The sequence below is a fragment of the Dermacentor albipictus genome, chromosome 3, assembly GCF_038994185.2.
Source record: "Dermacentor albipictus isolate Rhodes 1998 colony chromosome 3, USDA_Dalb.pri_finalv2, whole genome shotgun sequence".
Lineage (NCBI taxonomy): Eukaryota > Metazoa > Arthropoda > Arachnida > Ixodida > Ixodidae > Dermacentor > Dermacentor albipictus.
Genome location: NC_091823.1, coordinates 169,719,839 through 169,742,178, shown reverse-complemented (window position 1 = coordinate 169,742,178; position 22,340 = coordinate 169,719,839). Strand labels below are relative to the sequence as shown.

The window sequence follows — 22,340 nt, the reverse complement described above, 5'->3', positions numbered from 1 at the left end:
TTCCCACAAACCAGTTTTAGTTTCATTTTCCAGGAGGTTACTGTGACACGGCACAGAAGGTGGTCATGTACAACGTCTTCTCTCTCGTCCCAGCTTGCTCAGTTGCCTTTTATGCAGCTACAGCGGGCCATGGAACTAGTGGCAGCATAGCAGACAACCGAGCAAGCCGGTGCGGGCGTCGACACATCATGATGTCCTGGTCCCACGTGACCACCACCTGCGTCACCACACAGTAATCTCGTGGGAAAGTGAAATCATTCAAATCTGTAACTGAGGGATAGGCACAAGAGCTGTCTATCCCTCAAGACTGAAATGGCATGCCTGCCTCCTTCTTGCTTTTTTAACTGGACGCTTGCCTTTTTGCTTTCTTGGTGGGAGGTTAAAACTGCGCAACAAAACGAGGACACAAGAAAGGGACGCACAACGCACCACAAGCTCGTGTGTCCTCGTTTCTTCGCACAGTTTTAACCTCCTTTCAAGTATGAACCAACTAGCCCTCAAGAACATCCCACTTTTTGTTTTCCCTAGGGGTGTGCGAACAGGAAAATTTAATCAAACTGAATATGAATATTAAACTGACCTTCAGGGAACAAATTGAATACCCGATATTTTCTTATTTCTAGCAAAGTGAAATATATGAAGTTTGTGTGGAGCCTACTTGACAACAAAGGCTCGTTTACAATATATTTCACACATGCATGTAATGCCCTTCACAACTAAATATCCGCTCAACTAAGGAGCATTTAGTAGATTTAGTAGATGATGGACACAAGAAAAGTAAGAAGATACCTACAAAGAAAGGGCTGAGACAAGGAGACAATCTCTCTAATGCCATTTACTGCATGCTTAGAAGTATTCAAGCTATTAGACTGGGAAGGCATAGAAGTGAGCATCAATGGCAAACATCTCGGCAACCTTTGGTTTGCTGATGACATTGTTCTACTCAGCAACTATGCAGACCAGTTACAACAAATGATTGAGAACCTTAACAGAGAGAGTGTAAGAGTGGGATTGAAGATTAATATGCACAAGACTAATAAAATAATGATGAATAGCCGGGCAAGATAACAACAGTTCAGGATCGCCAGTCAGGCTCTAGAGTCTGTGAAGGAGTACATTTACATTGGTCAATTACTCGCAGGGAAACTTGATCACGAGAAGGAAATTTATAGAAGAATAAAAATGGGTTGGGGTAAATGAGGCAGACATTGTCACCTCCTGACTGTAAGCTTACCATTATCATTGAAAAGGAAGGTGTACAATCAGTGCATTTTACTGGGGCTAACATATGGGGCAGAAACTAGGAGACTGACAAAGAAGCTTGACAACAAGTTAAGGACTGCACAAAGAGCGATGGAACGAAGAATGCTAGGCTTAACGTTAAGAGACAGAAAGAGCGGTTTGGATCAGAGAGCAAAAGGGTATAGCCGATATTCTAATTGACATTAACCCTTTGAGGGCCGATCTTTTTCCTGAAGCAGGCAAGGATGCTATAGATAAATTTAGAACTTAGGTGAAATTGCTACTATGGGTACGCAAATATTCAAAGCGTGAATAGAATATTACACGCTGACTATCCATATTTGAAAATGAACTATTCGACATTTTCAAATATGTAAACTAATGAAATATTTCACCGCAGCCGACTGTTCAAGTTGGCTTACTGTTCTTGGCCTGCTAAACAAAGTATCGCAAAAAAATTTGGGGAGCTGCAATGTTCAAATGGAGACACGTTACCAGCGAAGCTGTTTAGGCTGCATACGTGAGCTGCGTGCATTATGAAATCACATTTTTTCCATGCGGCAACACACTATACCGACAAAAGCGCCGCTGCAATCACTGCACCTCCCATGCATCTGCCGCAACTGCTGCTGTATCTGCGCTGGCACCTCCGACTCGCGTGACGTTATAATCACAGAAGCGCAGGCCGCGTGCACAGGTGCCATCGCCACCCTCTTTCCCCCTCTCCCCTACCTGTCTCCATTCCTGTCCACGCACTGTGTCCCCAATATGGACGTAAGCCAACCAGGGTACGCCCCCCCCCCCTCACCTTCCCCTCCCTGGAAATTGCATGCAGGGGATGCATACAAGGGCTAGAGGTAAGCGGCTTCACTGTAATAAACCGAAGTGAAACAACAACAAAAGTTTTTTGAGAAAATGCAGAAAGAAAATGAGCGATAAAAGCTTTTCGTTTGGCTTCGTGGTGGACGCCTACATGACAATCTGAGTTTTTCTTGTCAGTCATTTAACATTTCTTGCCGTCTATGCGTACAGCAGTCTTACCACTGATGTTGTTTCAACGGACCTTTTTACATGTGTCCCTTTAGCAGCTTCTTTTCTTCTTTTTCCACAATTTCTGATCATTTTTCTATGCCCATTTATTTATCATTTTGTAAAGCTAGGACATTTATTCTTGGAAAGCTTGTTTGCGATCAGCTTACAAAAAAAATGTTTGGCAGCATGTTGCACTCCTGTAACATGTAAAGGCGAAAGGCTGCTGCACACGTGGTAATGCATTAAGTTATACATTTCGAGGGGTCAGGCTTCTTGCAAGACGCAATGGGCCGCAGTGTGAAGTAAACGTATGGTGGTGTAGGTGGACCTCCTCAGCGATACAAGCGGGCACACCTAATGCACTACGTAAAGGTTCTTTCATTCATACTGAGCCATTGCATCTTTGCCATTCAGCCATTCCTGATGATGATATTTTTTGCACCATATTGTTTGCATCACAGAACTGACGCCACTGTTTTCGGATATGAGCCATTGTAACGAGCCAGTTAAGGCTTCCACCTTAGTACTTTGAGAGGCTGTTCATCGAGATCTGTTAACAATAAGCAATCTTGTTTCGAATTGATCCTAATTGTCTCTCATAATTAACTGTCTTCTTTCACCATTCGATGCAAGTGTGGCTCCTAATTAAACTGAAATAAATATTGCTGCTGTAGTTAACAAATATTCATGCACTGCAGTTACCTTTTCATCATTCAATTCTGTATTGGATACATAGTATTTGTATTTTTTTTAAATTGATGTACACCCAACTCGAATTGTTACGTTGTTTCGAAACCTTTGCAAAGTCTTACAAATAAGTGATATATTTGAGAGCGGTGTATAATACATCAGTTTTGTCTGCTCGAGATGTCTTAATAAGTGCAGTGTAGAGAAATGTGATATAGTTATTTATTTTCAAGTTGCAGTTGTTAATTTGATTCTATAGCTCTTTTTTATTTGTGATTAACTTTTTCTTGTTGTTGTTAATGGTCTAAACCAAATTCTACTACAGTTGCCAACTGATAATTCAGACTCTGTGAGCACCGCCAAAAGTCAGAATAATCAGGAGTCCGAAATACTGAATTCGTCCTGAAATAAATAACTTTACTCTGCAGTTGGCTAAATAAGGTGCGCTGTATTTTCGGTTCATCACTTTCGAAGATACCTTCAGTGTCACATGACATAGCGCTAGATAGATCGGCATCTAGGAGCGATGGAATTTTTGGCACAGTGTCAGGCATGCTGTCTTATCACTGTGCAGAAACGCTGCCGCTCGTGAATGCATCGGTGTGAGTCATATGCACAAGAAAATGAAAGTATCTTTAAAAATTGATTGTTCATGAATACAGCCCAAATTTGTCGATGCATGTTGCTGCGCACACATACGTTAGCCCTTGGCCTAGACATTCCATGGCTGTGATTTTCTAGCAATGCCTTTTATGCTATTCCTTTTCACGCTTTTCGCGCTCTGTCAGGGGTCATAGCAACGCTCTGCACTCATTATCAACGGGATAAGCTGGCCATGCATAGTGGATGATTAGAGTGGAATGTAATAGAGCGGGAGGCATTGCTACGAAATCATGGCCCATATCTCAACCATTATCATGCTATCGCTACAGATAGATGAAATTACGGTCACTGCATATACTGAATTCTCATTGGCGACTACTAGATTGACTGAGCTTCGTTAGCTTGGGTTTCATGAAGTGCTGACAACACCGCAAAATGAAAATATCACCATTTCTGCCCAACTCGGTCGCCATATTAGCACACAGTTGTGCAGTCGGAGTCTGAATTATCGCACAGTGCACTGTAAGGTGTCCGAAATTTCGGTCATCTTTATACATTAAGTCTGTGGAGCTAGCGGCGGTGCGGCAGTGCTGTTCGAATAATGAAGCTTGTCCGAATTATCGATTTCTGGGTAATTGGTCATCAACTACGTACAGTTATGTTACAACCTTTACTTGTAAATAATAAATCTAATCAAAATTGGTGCAGTGCATGCTGAGAAAAATAATTTCCAGGTTACCATGTATTTAGAGAGCAGCTGTTGAGCTAATGCTTCCTCTTAATTCTCTAGTGCTGCTCCCTTGTGCAGGTGTGTTGGCAATCAGTTGCAGCCACTCTGCGGTCACTCGTAGAATTAGCCACAGCCTGCTGATCACTGCACCATATAAACCTCTAGTTAAACCCTTAAAGTGTTTCGTGGCTGTAAAACGTTGTGCATTTAGAATTTGTGTTATCAAGTCTGAGGATGCATGCTGTTCTTGAGAGAGGTACATGTCTTTATCGCTGGCCCGCATTTAGTAGCAGGTGAGCCAAATAAAATTTCTCGCTGTGCACAGGCTGGCGGCGAGTTTAACTGGGACGAACGCACGCAAGGTGCAGTTCTGGGTTCGTTCTTCTACGGCTACGTGCTGACCCAAGTGCCTGGTGGTCGGCTGGCCGACCGCTTCGGGGCCAAGAGGCTGCTTGGCGCAGGCATCCTGGTGACCTCGCTGCTCACCCTCCTCACGCCGTTTGCTGCACACATCAGTCCGCTGGCACTCATGGTGCTGCGCTTTGGTGAGGGCATCTCCGAGGTGTGTTCTTCTTTCACGGCTCTCTTCATTGCACTGCTCTTATTAGCTTATCATGTACAGAAACCTGTGTGCCCTAACAGAAAATTTCATATCTGTTGGTGATTTGTTTTCAATCATATTTCACTACAAGGGTGCATGTTTTGGTACTCATCATTCAATGAAACATCAGCATTTCTGATTGCTTGCTCTTGCAAAAAAAAAAAATTAAGCTTAGCATGTTCAAGCAGTTCATATATCAAAGACAGCGCAACTGTATAAGGGTGTTCTTGCTCCCTTCGCAAGTCCAAGGGGCCTGTTTCGCCACAACCTGAAATATACTGAAGGCTTCGTAAGTGCTTCGCTATAGCTGGTGCAATTCCTTCGCTGTACCCTAGTCTTTTCAAGCACTTGATACTCTCCCAGCTTAGCAGTAATATGCTCTAAACTATATCCAAGCCATTTTTCTGTACACTGCTCCAGCTCTACTGTGCGAGCTCCACTCATTAGAATGCACCTGCGTCGCCTCAATACTAAGCGAGTGGCCACATATTGCCACTGCCACATGGAAAATATTGTGAAACTCCTTTATACAGTTTTGCTAGAAACTGAAACATTACTGTTATGAGAATACCTTATCATGGGAGAAATAAGCTGCTGCAAAGGCATGGTCTGGTTCCTCTGCCAGTCACGAACGAGACAACACCAAGTATGTACTTTATTGAACAATATGAACTGAACATTGCAGTCTTGTTGCAAAATTTGAGTGAGAATAGAGCAACCATAGGTGCATGATTTTCTTTTACTGTAGTTAGAATGCTAGTGCGGGTCTCTATACAGCTTGTGTGTAGCTACAGTGTATAGCTGTACCACCAACTTTGAACGAAGAGTTTTAAAGTATGTATGAGTGTCAAACAAACAGAAGCCAGTGTTAAATTTGTTGTAAAATTTTTTATTTTGATGTCACTTACCAGTAAGTTGGCAAAATTGTTGCCAGTAGTGTAAAAAATACTTGGTAGTTGGCAGAAGCACGCAGCTGAAAAGACATGATCACAGTCTCAGTGTAAAGATGACTGCCCCACTTTAGACATGAACCATATAACTTTGGTTATCACATGTTATACAAGTCAAGGAATAATACCCATTGAGATTCAACCTAATGAAATTCATAGAAGAATGAAAGATAAGTGTGGAAATGCATGTTTGTCTCGGCAGCAGGTATATGAATGGAATGGAAAATTGACAACTGGTGTGACATCAGTGAAGGATGCTAATCACCCAGATCAAGCTCAATTCCCAGTTTTAAATTATTCTAGAGCACTCCTCAGGTGGACTCTCTCGTATCCCAAATTGTTGCTTTAGTACATTAAACTTCTGAAATCAATCGGTGTTCCTTCCCTGTTTTTTCTTTTTTTTTCTTTTTTCCCCCCTTGTTTTCTCCTCTTTTGCAAGTGGGACACCAGCAATGAGAATTGCTTGGCCTCTGAAGCACTGTACATTCATTTCTCAAGCACGTCACGGACGATGACGACAAACATTGATGACAGGCACTAGTCGCTCTCGACTCACCCTCACGTGACCGGTTGCAGGGTGTGGTGTTTCCCTCGTCCCTGGCATTGCTGTCGCACTGGTCACCAGTGCACGAGCGGAGTCGGCTGGTGAGCCTGAACACTGTGGGCACCGCGGTCGGGACCGTGGTCACTCTGCCGCTCACCGCCCAGCTCTGTGCGAGCACCTGGGGCTGGCCTGGCATCTTCTACCTCCTTGGTGCGTGAATGCATTTATGACCCCCTTGATGTATTGCACATATGCCGCATTTACTCTACTCTTTTGCGCACTCCTTTCCAGAAAAACATATACTAAAATAATGATGTGCATGTTAGATTCAAGTTTGAAACGAAAACCATAATAGTTACAGGCTATCATTATTGGCATTAAAAGGGCCCGAACCACCCTATGGGCTTGGTGAAATAATGTAATCCACGGGTAGCACATGCTGCTGTGAACATATCAGCCAAGTTTTGCTGTCATACGCAGTGAGTGAAGCTTACAAGCGAATCACGAAGTCACCTTTCTCTCAAACGCTCTCTCTTCAACAGAAGGCCCTGTCCTCACTCTCCTCTGAAAGCTTTATTTTGTCATTGGACACTTTACTTTGTCATTCCCTTAGGCAGCTGCTATTGGCCAATAGCTGACATCAAGCTGCCGTCGGCTACATGGCGTAGATACCGCAGCCACCGTGGGGTGCTGCCACAAGACCACTGGCTAAGCGCACTTCGGCTCACTGAGGACAACCGTGTTTGGCTTATGTTTAACACGTCATAGGCACCAAAGGGAGAAGTCGTGGCGTCTACATTAGCATCCAAAATGAAATTTGAACTGTGTGCCATGGTGACATATAGAAGGCAGAGTGTTGTGAGCATGCCCCATTGCACCATAGTCTTCGCAGTGCAAAGCATTGAAAAAGGAACCGGAGTACACTGGAGGCCATGTTTGATCACCAATTACTCAGGTTACGTTGAATGCATTGAAGTACTTTTTGCGGCAAAGTATTTTTGAAATAGCCTATTTTCACTTCAAATGCCTTCCTCCACTTCGATAAAGAGTGGTTCAGGGCCCCTTTAAATATTTTTGTTATCCAGTCCACACTTTGCTGCTGTTGTAAAAGCTGCTGTAACTTCATGCCCATTCCATAAGTTTGTTAGGCTGTATATTCTAGACGCTACAGTTAGGCTGCCATGGTCTGCAAGGCATTTAAAGAAAATGGCTGGCACAGCCATCCTTTGGAGATGATTGGTGACGTTAATGGGATTGGCAATCTGTCTTATGATGGGTGTGCATTTCATGTAAATGATGCACCGGTTGTGTGCCATTGCCAGTGGCACATAGTACCCAGTGTTAGGAAGCGAACTCTTCGTCCACAGGCAAAGAGAAGTCGTACACATCCTAGTTCCAAGTGACCCAAGTTGGCTTTAAGGAGATCCATTGAAGAGCGGCATAGTGTCGCATATCCAGTGGCACGAGTTGGTTTCGAACCCGGTTCTCTGAGTACAGCGGCCCTGTGTTCTACCCATTTGACCGTGGACTACTAGGGACACAAGTTGGCGGGGAAGAGGCTAGCTGCATACAAACGTAAAGACATACACATTGCAAACTTGTTGAAGTTCCCAAAGAAGGCTAATCGCATTAAAATGCAGTACTTCAAATGCTGCAAGCGGCATTGAAGAAAAGATGCTCTAAGCAGTTCATAGTGATAATGACGCCTCAGACAGCCTACCTAACAAATTGTCGTTACTCTTTCTCTTTCTATGAAAAATGGGTGAGTGAACAATCAAGGGTATTGCACTTGTAATTTCCTGAAATATGAAAATCAGGGTGCCTCTTACAATCAAAATGTACTGCATTTTGATGCGAAAGCATCAACTGGTCCATTGAGGGAGAAAAGTCGTCTGTCGTCTGTAGCAGTGAATCGGCACCTAAACTCACATTGCCATTGTTTGTGATGCCACCTCATGAGTACACCTCGACGGAGTAGAGCGGGTGAAAGGAAACACCTCCTGGCCTCGGTAGCACACTAGGTGTTGCAGAAGGGGAGAGGGCATTGCTGAGATTCCAGATCACCTTGCCCGAACAAGTGTTGCACTCTTGCTCTCAGTATGAGCACTCCTCCCCAGAGCAGAGCCAACGTCTCCTAGATAGCAGGCCTGTGCACGCTTTGTGACGTCGTGGTGCTTGGACCGAAACCTCCACTGTCAAGCCCGACGTGACGAAAGTGGTGGCGTCAAAATCGCCACGGCTTATTCGAGGGCATCCCCATTAGATTCTATGGCAGTCGGGCAAGGTAGTATGACGTAATGCATCGAAGTGCACCGGCCTTGTGCTATTTAGGAGGCTTTGGCAGAGCAGGCGAAAGGGAACACCTGCAACGGCGTTAACGCTCCAGGTGTTGTGTGAGGAGAGAGGGCATCGCTATGCTGGTGGCATGCGGCCTTGGCACTGCAGGCTGCTGCTGTTTGCTGCCTCGGTTAGCACGTACCACTATGGGGCATTACTCATAGTGCAACAGGCTTCCTTATGTTGAGAATTTAATTATATATAAAGTTAATTATATTAAGGTTTAAGTGTATTACTTTTAAAGAAAACCGGCTTGAAAAAGTATGGGCACCGAGAGTTAAAATTAATTTCTGTTCTGGCAAGCAGAATGTAGATATACTTAGACCCTCCATGGCCCCCAGAAAAGGCTCATGGCCCATTTGGGGGTCATGACCCGCAGTTTGAGAAACACTGCTGTATGCTATCCTCATCTTCCAGTTATAATGCCACTTCACAAGCTGTTGCTTACATTTTCCTTCATTCTATCTTCTAATCAACAACATACGTGGATTTCTCTACCCTGTCATGGCTACACGTCAGTCTACCTAAAGCCCCTATGTCCTGCATGAGGCTGGGATTGATACATAGCGCAAAGTCTGTTTCATTTATTATTTTCCTGTTCGGACTTTCCTATGACTATTTGTGACTACTGCGCATTCAGGAGAGGGCATTCATTGTTTGTGAGATACTCCTAGTAACAAATAGGGAATATTAAATCAGACTTAGTGGCATTAGAATCCTGTACATCTGAAGGACTAGTCTACCCAATAAATTAATCTTGATATCAGATACATTCACCGAAGGACATTAATGCATGCTGCGCCTTTGTTGTGTATTTTATATGGAGCGTCTTTTTTTTAAAAGTTTCATGGCGTTGTTAAAGGAATCGAGATGCTCTATAACTCTATGTGCAATAATATGTGGGAACATACAGGTTTTTATGATTGGATCACCCCACATATGTTCATGTGTTATTTTTATGTATGGGGGCAATGGGACAGATCGAGTTTCTCAGAAGAGGAGTTTCTTCTGTTGCAAGATGAATAACATACAAATCCATGAAAAGGTTGATATGGCCACATGCACATTGTTTTACTTTACTTTTTGCCAGCAACCATATTCCACTAAATAGTCGCAGCCAAGTTATGACTCGCTGCAGGGCATGCCATATATATATATATATATATATATATATATATATATATATATATATATATATATATATAGTTCAACCTTGGCATAGCAAACCAGTATAATGAAATTCTCAGCATAATGAAGTATTTAACATTTCATAACCTCTTGTCCCTAGAACACCACATATTTAGAACCTCAATATAATGAAGTGTTTGTATGCGATTTCATTACAATGCAATTTCGCTTCCACCGCAAAGGAATGACGAGACAATAAATGGAAGCTTTTGAGGGATGCAGATGGTCAAATGATTGAATTAGAAGTGGCTGCTTGCAAAGGCACCTCTCAAATCACTCGCAGCGCGACAAACGGCCGCTGCGCATCATGTTCTGTATAAAGTCCAAGTGCAATAAGATCCTATCGCGGCCGGCGCACTTTGTGTTTTAGGTGCAAGTGAAAGTGTGCGACGGTGAGACAAGACGGTGGCTTCACAAGTGCCGCCTTCCCGTGCGAGCAAAGGCGAAGAGGGCTCGCTTGCAATAATGCAATCAGGCAGGCACAAGGAGCAGGGGGAGGGGGGTAAGTTAGCGCGCATCGTTATTTCTGGCGCGCATCTCGTCAGCCGTGGCTGTGCGTGGCTGTAAGCGCGGCTGAGCGCATACGCAGCCGCACACCCTGCTTTATAGGCAATCTGCCGCATGTGCAGAGAATGGGTGTGCCAAGACTGCGTGGCATCATGTAGGCTGTCTTCTTGCACATTCAGTATTCATGGTTGCGTAATCTCGAGTTTCGGTGACTTGGAGCGAGAGGCAGACAAAGAATTCGCTCCCCGCTGCCAGAGAAGTGCTCACATAAGCGTGGCTGGCTTCACTTAATTCATACCGCCTGTATGAAGGTATCGTCGATGTGGCATGAAGCCGTATTGTTCGTCCCTTACTCCCAAATTCATCAAATTCGGAAAATTCTGCGGCCCCTTTCCTTGTAAGAAAAGTCGATCGGCGACTGTACTTGCATAAAAGGTTGAATTTCAATACAACGAAATTTCGATATATTGAAGCATATTGACAATTTTACCTACTTCATTATATTGAGGTTTAGCTGTATCTGAAAATTTTTGTAGGTTCATCAGTTCTGTAGTGAAAAATCTTGTCTAATCAGATTGTGGGCTCAGCACATTCTTAAATATAGTCAGCGCCAGCATTTACTCTGGAATATATGGTGATACCTGTGTAAAGAGCAGATGGACTCCATTAATCAGTTCAAATTCAAGGACTAAGGATTGTGCTCATCGTTGTGATTGGGATTTGAATGTTGCTTGTCTATCTGGGTGCCCACTAAAAATGAACCTAAATTTTTTGACAGTGTTTGGTTCATCGGCATCACTACAATGTGAAAATATTGACACGTGTACATTGTTTAGTTTTTCTCTTTTTTTGGTAACTATTTTTCACTGCCTAACAACTGTTAGAAGGTTATTGCTCAGCGCAAGGTGCACCTATGTATATCCAAAATTTCTCAATGTTTTTGCCGATTCTATGCCAAGAGTCATGGCTAATCAAATTGTGTGCGCGAGGTGGATAGCGGTGCGCATTCTGGAACACACCAGTGATTACATCGGAAGGTGCAGTGAGTCATGTATAAATAGCCGACACATTTGACTCGCGGATCAAATTTTCGATGACAGACAATAGTGCTCATCGTTATCGTTGTGCTTTTAATGTTACTAGCTTTTTTGGCCACAAGTATGCCCAATACAGAGTTAGATTCCTGACTCGCAGTTTGGGCACTGTCGTGCTCTCACTGTCATCACAATGTGTCAATGTGTTTCATTGTGCTACTGCTGTAAAAAGTCATTTTATACGAATGTAAAGAACGAACAGAAGAGCGCTCATTTTGCATCAAACGAAAGCTTGCTTGCTATGTCATGTATGTTGCGTGTCTCAAACTTCACCGTCCTTTTGTTATGTCGCTGAATGCAGGTGTGCTTGGTTGTGCGTGGTTTGTGCTGTGGATGTGGCTGGTGTACGAGTGGCCAGAGATGCACCCGGGCATCTCCAACCGGGAGCTTCAACACATCCAACGGTACCGGGGCAGTTCCTGCGCTGCTCAGCAGGTAGCGCCAATACCCACACCACTCCTGCACACATCTCGATGCCCAACTGCTCTCGCTCCTTGTGGTCAGCACGCAAGATGCGTATAAAGGAGAACAAATGAGTAGCACTATGCGCTGGTGCTCGCAACTGACAAAATTTATTCAAAGCAAACAATTAGCTAACTGTTATCCATTTGAGTCTAATATTACCCCTGTCTTGTTTCGGTTCCTGCTTGAAAGGGAAGTGTTAGAGCGTGCATACTTGTTCTCGTGCTCCAGCAAACATTTCAGGCTTTTGCATGGTGGTCCATTGTTTTTTTACCTATTGAGCAGAAAGCATGCGTGAACTAGCTTGTGAGGTGAAGAAAACTGGAATGTTAGCGCCCCAACATCCAAATATTTCTGAAAACGCTGGGCATCCGATGTACGCATGGTACCTTCAAACCTGCATGCACTCAGTCTGACCAAACATTTCCTCTGATGCAACCTAATGCACTGCCTTTCAGTGCAATGCTTGATGCAGCCTTACATTTTCTTGGAAGGGACTAGATGCAAAACAGCACATTTCTGCAAGTAGTAGGGTGTGAGGTAGGGTGGGAGGAGTGGGGGGTAGGTGTGACAGGACGTGGACATGTAGTTTGCTGGGCTTGCATGCGAGTTTTGTTTGCATGTGTTGTAAGTGAGACAGATATGTAAGCACAGAAAACAAACAGCTTATTATTTCTTACTCATTTGCAATTTCACATCACAACCTTGCTCTCGTGCTGCCTACTCATTTGCCTTGTGTCACCCGCCATGGTGGCCCAGTGGCTACGGTACTGCACTGCTGAACTTGAGGTCAGGAGGTCAATCCCAGCTGTGGTGGCCACATTTTAATTGGGGCAAAATACAGAAATGTACATGTACTTAGATTTAGGCGCACAGTAACTCTTTTGCTACCGAGCACTGTCTGCAAAAATGACGCAAATATACCGATTGTTTCTATTCGTCCAAGCAAATGTATATCCAAAGAAAGAGCCAGAAGTACCACTTGAAATCATTGTTTCAAAATAAGTCATAAAAAAAAATTTTAACCACAGTACTACTAATAATTCACTGCTGGGCTTCAAAATACTAAGGTTAACTGAAAAGGTACGTTCTTCGTACTAAAAGCAATACCGTGGTTTTGGCACATCAAAATACCAGAATTTATAGAGCGATACGTTTACTTTGATAAATGGCCATATAACTTGGCTTCAGCCATTCTAAAAGTTGGCCTCTGTGCGGTGCACATCAAAGCAGGAAATGCAGCACAGCGCCATGCCACAGTTCTTGCACAGCAGGTCATGGTTTCCTGTCAACTACTTGTGTTCAGATTTTTTCGTTTGAAATTTCTACATTTGTTAATTAACCCGAAAGTTGGATTAAATTCCTCACTGTACATAGCATTATCGACAACCAGACAAACCCGACATTCCCACCACCTTTCTCTTGCCCCGTACTTTGCTAAGACTAATTTATTTCAGCATTCATTTTTTCCTCAGGCAATCACTGATTGAAACTCTTTGCGAGCTGACTGTGTGGATTGTGTTAACCTTATAAGTGACCATGTTGTTTAGTTCATATTAGTATTGCTAGAAATTATTTCCTACTGCCCGTTTTGCTTGAATTTAGATGTTGCAAATTAACATTGTTATATTTTTGTATTCCAGTCCTGCTTGGGCCTCTCGGCCTGCAGTATGTCAGAAATAAATAAAATAAAGTGAGGATCGTTTTGAGCTCAGGAGGCATCTGCTTGTTGGCCTTTGACTAGGGGGGGTGCAAACACCGAATAGTGGGTCTCCAATCAAATATCAAATTGAATCATAAAAAAACGAATTGCTGAAAATTTGCCGCTTTGATACTGTGCAAGCCATCAAGGAATGCTTGCCGCTAATATGTTAGTACGGGTAGCTCGTCGGTGATCAGTCCCGAGATCGTGCGTGCAGGTTAAATTGGCAGCTGTTGAAGTGGCAGCAAGTTCGTCATCGCATATCCAACACGATCTGCGTGCCTATCAGCAGCTAATCGGCCCTGTCTTCGCACCTGCTTTCACACTTGCAACACGCTGTCTTTGTTGCCATTCCCTCTGTTCACGTCACATTATCATTTCAACCAGTCCTGTCGACAGAGGCAGCCCCATCCAACGCGGCATCATTCTGTGAATTGTGGCATTCACATGGGCCAACGTCGGGAAGCACTCGATGTGATAAAGTCCACTACCGCATCAGCCGGGGAGGCCTGTCCCCAGCACACTCGGCGCTTCTTTTGTGCCAAGAACGAAGTGAATCGCTTGCTTGAGCAGCAATGAGCTCAAGGGGCTCCGCAGCACACGAAGCATGGGGCATTGCATAGTCGGTACACCAAATGTATCAAATATTGAGAAAATCAAATAGTAGGTACGTAATTTGCAAGTCAAATTATTCAACCATTCACTATTTGATTAGACTTTGTAATATTCGAGTATTCATACACCCCTGCTTTTGACATTTAGCAGTTGGCATAGTATACTTGAGCAAGTGGCGAAGGACGAGCCGTGATAGGAGGTCGAAGTTGGGAGTTCTCATCAGTCAGTGCCTTTACAAGAGGATGACGTAGTTTTGGAGCGCTAATTTCCACTACAAAAACATGCTCCTCTGTCAGGTCACTTGTTGTGCAACATAAAAAAAATGCGAGCAGTAAAGCCAAACTCGTGTTTGCAGGTTTTTAGGTCAAACAGGCCCAGCTCATTCTTGGTAAAGAAGGGGTTAAAGAACCTCTGATGGTGAAAATTATTCCAGAGTCCCCAACTACAATGTGCCTCATGATCAGATCATGGGTTGGGCACATAAAACTGCAGAATTTAGTCATTGAATTATAATACTGGTGTTTGACTTGCACTTGTCATTTGCAAAGCTAGCGTGTCAAATGACAAATCTAGCGTGTCTTGAAGTGCCATGCATACTCTTTTTCTTGCAGCCACATGGTGTACCATGGGGCCGCCTTTTGAGCTCACGGAGTGTTTGGGCCCTGGGCGTGACCATGTTCTGTGGTAACTGGGGCTTTTACCTGTTACTCATCGATCTGCCGAACTACCTCCGTGGAGTCTTGCACCGGCCGATTGGAAGCGTAAGTTACTACGACAAGCCTCCTTTTGTGTTCTATCATTTTTAGAACAAAAATGAGGGCATGACTTGACAAAGCTTTCCATTTGTATTAACTGTTTGTAACTGAAAGGCCACCTTTACGAACACAAACATCATGCGAGGCTGGCACCTGCTCTTACAAACAGTTGTAGTGTAAAAACATTCTTACGACTATGTATCGACATCAGCTAGAACCCAGGAGTGGCTTTCGTGAAGCCATTTTACCCAGGGGTACCATAAAAACCCGCGTATAATACGAACCAGCATATAGTACAAGGTGAAATTTTCGGGACACGAAATGAAAAAAGAAAGTTTTATCTGCGTGTAATACGAGTTAGGAAAACTCAAGGAAAACATTCATTGAAATAGCACTCCGCACTTCAATCACTGTCTTCCTCAGCTGCGCTCTCTTCAGATAGTTCCTTGTCGGACATATTTTCCCAGAGGTACTCATCCTCTGTGCCATCAAGCGTGTTTGAGATGCCGCACTTCTTGAATGCACGACGCACAAGGTCCTCTGGTATGCTGGCCCATGCGTCCACAATCCACTTGCATAGTGTGGCTGGCAAAGCCCACTTCAGCCGCCCGGTCAGCGTCGCTGCAGGCTCACCTGAGCGCATCCAATCTGCATAACACCGCTTGGCCGTGTCTTTGAACAGCTTGTTCACGCAAGCATCTAAAGGCTGCAGCTGAGATGTTATCCCACCCATGATAACGACGAGTTCAGTGCCGGATTCGCGCAACAGCCTCTTCACTGAGTTGGCCAAATGGCAACGAAATGCGTCCAGCATGAGGATGGACGGGAACAACAACAGTGCGCCAACTTTATGCAGTCGAGCACAAGATTCTCGTTCATCCAGCCTTTCTCATGGTATCTCATGACCACATGTTTTGACAGCTTCTCACCTTTAGGCACTTTCTTGCGTTTGAAGACGACATAGGGCAGCAGCTTGCGTCCGTCTGCCGTGCACGACAATGTGACGGTACCTTGTGTTTTCTCATTGCCAGTAGACCGGACATAAACTTGTTTAGAGCCCTTTTCGTGCATGGTGAGGGGTGATGGCATGTCCAGATAAACCGGCATTTGATCAGCACTGCTGATTTGCCCTAGCTGGAAGTTCTTGGTCTTGCGCAGCGAAATAACGTGGCACTGGAAAGCCGCAAGCAGCTCTTCGAACGATTCGGGCAGCTTTTGGGAAATCGAAGTTCGGCGGCATAAGGAAAATCCAGTGCTTGCTCGCTTTGAAGGCGGAGCTCGGTAGCCCTTTTTCTCTTTCAAGCTCCTTAGCTTTTGCCTGCATAAGCTCCACGCTCACAGCTAGATGCACGGCTCGCTGTTGGCTTACAAACTCCATCAGGGCGAGTTCGGTTTCTGGGAATGTCCCACTCTTCGGGCCGCTGAAGCTTCTTCGCGTTCCGCTGCACGCAAAAAGGGCTTCCTTCTGTCGACTCCACCCGCGAATGCTTCCCTTGTTGACACCATACTGCCTCCCGACCAGACTGTTGCAGATGTCCTGTGTGGCTAAAATAACCTTTCTCTTGAAAGCAGCCGAGTACTGTTTTCGCACTCCGGACATCTTGGTGCTTCAATGCGGAATAAAAAAGATGCACTTCGCGAAGGGTGGTTTGCACTTGTGCTGCCAAGGTGCACACTCAACAATAAAGAAACTATGCTGTAGTCGTGCAGCAATAACGAAACCAAGCCGTAGCCACGCAGCAATAAGGAATCCAAGCCATAGCCACGCAGCAATAAAGAAACCAAAACTTCTAGCCCAAATTTCTGACTGAATGTTCGGATCCGCATATAGTATGAGGCGGAAATTTGGGACGCTAATAACAGGGAAAAAAATTGGAGGACGCTTAAGCTTCGCCTTCAAGAGTGGAACACGATAGCGTTATCGCACCTCGTTCGCACCGCCCACTCAAAACAATCTACGCGAGCCAAACGTTGTGATCGGCACAGACAGCCGGGCCGCGACGCGCCATGAAGGCGAACGCGATCATGGGGCGAGTGGTGCGCCACGTATCGGGGCAGCACCGTACATTGCGAGGAGTGGGTCTTCTGTGTTTGCCGCAAGATGGCTCTGCGTGTGCGCAGGGCGCAAAAGAAATGTAGCGGAAACATGCTTCGCTACTCGTGTAACTGCGACTTCTGTAATTTACATGCTCATATTTACCGATATACACAGCTGTATAACTTTCTATGGCACGTTTCTAAAGCAACACCGCATTCACTAGAGGCGCTTTTGTCCCCCTTTGGCCCATCGAACTCATGGCTGGGTGGTAGCGTCTCCGTCTCACACTCCGGATACCCTGGTTCCATTCCCACCCAACCCATCTTGCAAGTAGTTTTTTTTATTTATTTATAAATTGCCTTCCGGGATTTTTCGTTCACGGCCAACGCCGATGATACTGGCTTTTCTGCAACACGAGCTCCTTAACGCTATCGCGTTAAAACCTTTTATTATACGCTGGTTTTTATGGTAAATTTACCTGTGGGGTAAGATCTTCGCGAAATTGAGAGTAAGTTGTAAAAAGAAGCTTTATGCAACCAAAGTAAAATCTTACACTAGCGTCGCTTCTTTGTCACTTGACAGCATATGTTATGCAGCCACTTTTTCACTTGCAGGACGCTTTTCATATGGGGGCAGTCAGGGTTAAAATGCTTCTGCAAGGCACCCCAAAATTTTTTCATTCAATTAGCAGGGGAATCTTTTGCCCAGGAAAAGTACTGCGATAAATCAAGAAAAGGCTGCAACAATTAAGGCAGGCATTCTTTGAGTTGACAAAATTAGTTCGAGCCCCCCGCCCTCCCTGTCTTTGTTCTTTAATTTCCACTCTTAATTTAGAGAGGTAATCGTGCGTTACAATTTAGATACCACAATGTCATCACACATCACTTGTGTACATTGGGAAGGAGACCCACACAGTGGCAATGCACCGAATGCACTCCTGTGCGACTTGTAGTCGTGTGTTTCAGTTCACAAATCCAAATCATCCAGTGGAAAACAAACTGCTTTTTGCCAGATCATCATGGAAAGTTTCCATGAATGACTGTTCATCTCCTCTGATCTCTGTTTTTCTCGGATTCTATGTTTTTATAAATACAGTCACTGTTTGATTTTTTTAGACACGGATGGGACCACAAAAATGTTCAAATACAGTGGGATCTCGTTGATATAATCTTCACGGGAAACAGAAAATAAGATGCAGAATCCAAAAATTGTATCATGCAAAAGAAGCTCCAAAGCATATGAAAATAAGTGTATTCTGTGAGTAGCTCAATAGCAGAGGTTCGTGTGGCGTCGAGTGATACTGCTCTGCATAATGTTGTGCACAGCAGCATCACTTGATGCGACACGAACCATAGCCAACACACTGTTGAAATTCAGCAACTTTGAAATAGCCTGTCAGTTTGTGCAGAACATTCTTCTTCTCACTGTCCGTAAAAAACTTGTGGAAGTTAAAAAAAATACAGAAGCCACCAGTTCCTCACTCAACTGAGCAACGGCATACCGCCAGTCGGTATGTGGCCACACTGTCACAGCAGCATTTTACCACCACTGGCGCGCCGCATCTGTTCTTCCTCCAGTGTGGCTGGGCCTTAACACGTTCGCGGGTCGTTGGAATATTGTTTAAGTTAGTACACTGGAATATAAAGGTACGAGTTTCAGAAATACCAGTAAAAGCCCACTTCTGTAGTTTCTCCCATTCTTCATCTAATTTCAGGTGAAAACGTGATCGCAATAACCATATGAAAATACATTGCTCCTATGGGACGGTACATTGGCTGGGAAAAGAAAAAATATATCTATTGTCCTGAGAAATGTATTATGCAGAATTCTATCACTGAGATTCCACTGCAATTGTGCAGTTTAGAAAAAAAAATCATTAGAAAAATTATTTTCATTTTTTTCTTGCGATGAGCGTGAAAAATTTGTTTACAGACTCTTGCTAAGTGTTGTGGTTCAATAAGATATACTCTCCTCTGTTTGCAAGCACCTGCCTGTAAAAAAAGGTGTAATCACACGCCCATAAAAGGACCATATAAATGAGCAGATCAGGGTGATTAAAGATTAGAAATGAGATAGAAATCAATTGGCACTGCAGCCATGTTGTGGCTATGGCATTCTGCTGACAAGCATGAGATCACATGTTTAATTTCTGATCACATTCTGATGAGGGTGGTATTAAAAAAATTTATCTATTTGGATTTAGGTGCACGTTAAAGAACCTTATGAGGATGAAATTAATCCAAAGTCCCGCTTCGCGGCGTTCTTCATAACCACTGTGCAGTTTTGGAATGTTAAGCCGCACAATTTTGAAGTTACGTCGAATGTGTAGTCATTTATGGCAAACGCCATTTGAAACTTGTTTTCACCAGTGCACAGTGTTCAGCGATTCAGATGCAATAATCAGACCGCTTGGCAGCTGGCGCTTGTTGGGCCACCAGTAAACTTTGGGTAATCGCTGGGGATCCAAATGCAGTCGCAATGCATCGCAATGGCTGCTTAATTGTATACCACAATGCATCAGCCCAGTGTATGTAGCGCCCACTGGTGGTACAAGCAGTGTCGGCAACCATGGGCTCCGAATATTGCTGATCGTTGAGCACTGGGACCTTCAGAATAAAACCCTTCATTGCTTCAAAAGCCACAGCTCGGCCCTTAATTGTTTAGTCTTTAGAATTCTTGAGCATATACAGTTGACTCCCGTTCATTCAACCTCGGTTAATTCAACTTTTCGCTTGATATGAAATCAGTAAAAAGTCCCGGTGCGAAATCATACAGTGCCATGGAAGGATAACTCATTTAGTTCAAATGCAAAAGCATGCTGCTTCAGTTAATTCGGCCCTCACTAGTGTGCGTAGCAGGGGCTAAAAGCTTAACAAACAACAAATTCAGCAGATGGTGTTACTGCTTTCCTAGATGACAATGGCAGCAACCTGTCCTGCAGTGATAATGACAATTTGCGCTGTGCCCTAGGTCAAGCCTCTTTTGATGATTTGCCTCTTTTGATGATTTGCCTCTTTTGATGATTTTGATGTCGGTCAGGTCTGTGGACCACTGACTGACAATGAGATGTATAGCTATTCTACTACTAGTATATTAAAGTAGTCGCTTGATGATGACAGACTACTTCAAACAATAAAGAAGATGTGAATTTGTTCAATTTTCTGCCGTTTCTTAATTCAACCTTTCATATAAGTCAGCTAAATTTTGTGGTCCCGCAATGGTAGAATAAACAGCATTCAACTGTGCTCTGTTTCACACTCAGTAGGCAACAGTCAGATGCTAAGCAAGTAGTGAAGTCGTAGATGTCTCACTCCACACATTTTGCAGTGTAGTTGTATTTCATCTGAAACAGTTTGTTACAACTACAATTTATGGACTTAAGGTTACGTTAAATCCCGTATTATCTGTGCATGCTTGTGCTACCCGCATACGAGACACTGTGTTTTGGTCATGAGCGTAAGCCAACCTCATTGGTCGCAGAAAGGTGTCACTCAGCTTGTTTGGTGCTAAATAGGTTCAGATCTATGATGCCTTTCGTGTAATAATTACGTCACATTTTGTCACATAGAGGGGCTAGACTGTGTTTTGATCATTAATGCAAGCAGTAAGAAAAGTCTCTGTAGCCTTCATAGCATTGCCTGCTATGTATGAAATAGAGTACAGTGTTTCCTTAAGTGTCTAGAGCAGCATTTCCCAAGCAGCAGTTCATGACCTCTAAATTCGTCATGAGGCTCTTTCTGGGGATCATAGAGTGTCCAACTATGTGTACAGGCACAACCACTGCTAGTGGGAACACGGGAACGTGTGGCAGCGCTCCACGGAGGGGCACCTCTGACGCCTCGTCCAGTCTTGGCAGATGATTCACTATAGCAGACGACTCACCGGACTTCTCGCCAATCAATTTGATTGCAGCTGCTTCATAAGACTGAGACACCGGTGGGGGGGCCCCCGCAAAGCATGCCACAAGCTCCCATGTTCCTGCCAGCATTGGCCGCACCTATACATTCTGCTTGCCGGAACAGAGGCGAATTTTCAGTTTCGGGGCCCATACCTTTTCAACGCCATTTTGTTTAAGAGCAATATAAGCTTCTACATGTATTGTGGCATTCTCACCCATGCTCTTGGGACAAAGGAACGACAGCACAGTAGTTCAAACAATTGCAAGGGCATTTATTGCACCTTTCATAGACTAATGCCTGCTAGCAGAGTTGCTATCCACAAAACATGCCGATGGACGCGTGACAAATCACGGAAGTCCGACTCACCGTGACAGCATAACGAGCGAATATGTTCGCCCCATGGTGGACACCAACGCCTGGTCGTTCACGCGTACTGTCACGCGAACAGTGGCGCCTTCGAATGATCATGTTCGTCCATTCCAGGATAGGCTTCGCGAGACGGTCTCGCAGAAGCATGGATCGGCACACGCGCAGAACGTCCGCGCTGCTTGCCAACCCCGAGCCAAAGAGGAACAGCTTTCTCCTTTTTGTGCCTAAGTAACCCCGCCATTAGCTGGCATTAGCAAAGCAACACTCGCGCCTTCTCTCATACTACCTTGGAAGCGTACTGACCGCCGCAGTAAAGCCACGTGGCAAAGCCGGATTGCAGGAGCCAGGAGCTATGAGAGAAAACAACATATCAGGGGACGCGTGAGAGTCGCGCATACCCACATCCCCCCAACCTTAAATCTCTGCATATTCCGGCAAAACATGTCACACGGTCTAACATCAACACGTGCTTCACGAACAAGGTAGTACATGCAACAGTGGCCGCGCCGAGAAAATGTCTACACGCTGTTCATAACATGCGAGCCGACTGTGATGGTTAGGATCGTCATGTTGCAAGGCGTGTGAAGCGAGGAAGATGGAGGAGACAATGCATGATTAGAAACACACGACAATTATATTAGACGGCAAGTAAACATGAATATCTTCAACTAGACCCATACATACAAGGTTGTTCGTAAACAGGAAAAAATGTAGTCTCACGAGGTTGCGGTTGAAGTCCAGAGTGTGGTGAGACGTAGACTCCTTGAGGTGGAACACTCGCTCGTATAGTGATGACCAGCATGGAAGAGCAGACGCAGCAGCACGGGGCCGGAAAAGGTGGACGCGTACCACAGCTTCGCCGTAGACGGGAACAATCCACTCCGAAGTCTCGAGCAAGAAGACAGCCTAAGGCGCTCATTTCAATAACGGACGCCCGGTCACCTGAACCTCGCGCGTAGAAGCGGGTTCCGAGATGTCAGCAGGC

General features: G+C 44.5%; 1 protein-coding gene across 1 annotated transcript in view; it reads left to right on the top strand.

Moving 5' to 3' along the window:
• LOC135919157 (sialin-like) overlaps positions 1-22,340 on the top strand; it is a 62,848-nt gene that overhangs the window by 13,448 nt on the left and 27,060 nt on the right. The window contains exons 3-6 of the mRNA XM_065452877.2: positions 4,620-4,856; positions 6,422-6,599; positions 11,817-11,950; positions 14,906-15,055. Of these exons, the coding sequence (XP_065308949.1) occupies positions 4,620-4,856; positions 6,422-6,599; positions 11,817-11,950; positions 14,906-15,055 (699 nt within the window). The remainder of the gene's footprint in view (positions 1-4,619; positions 4,857-6,421; positions 6,600-11,816; positions 11,951-14,905; positions 15,056-22,340) is intronic.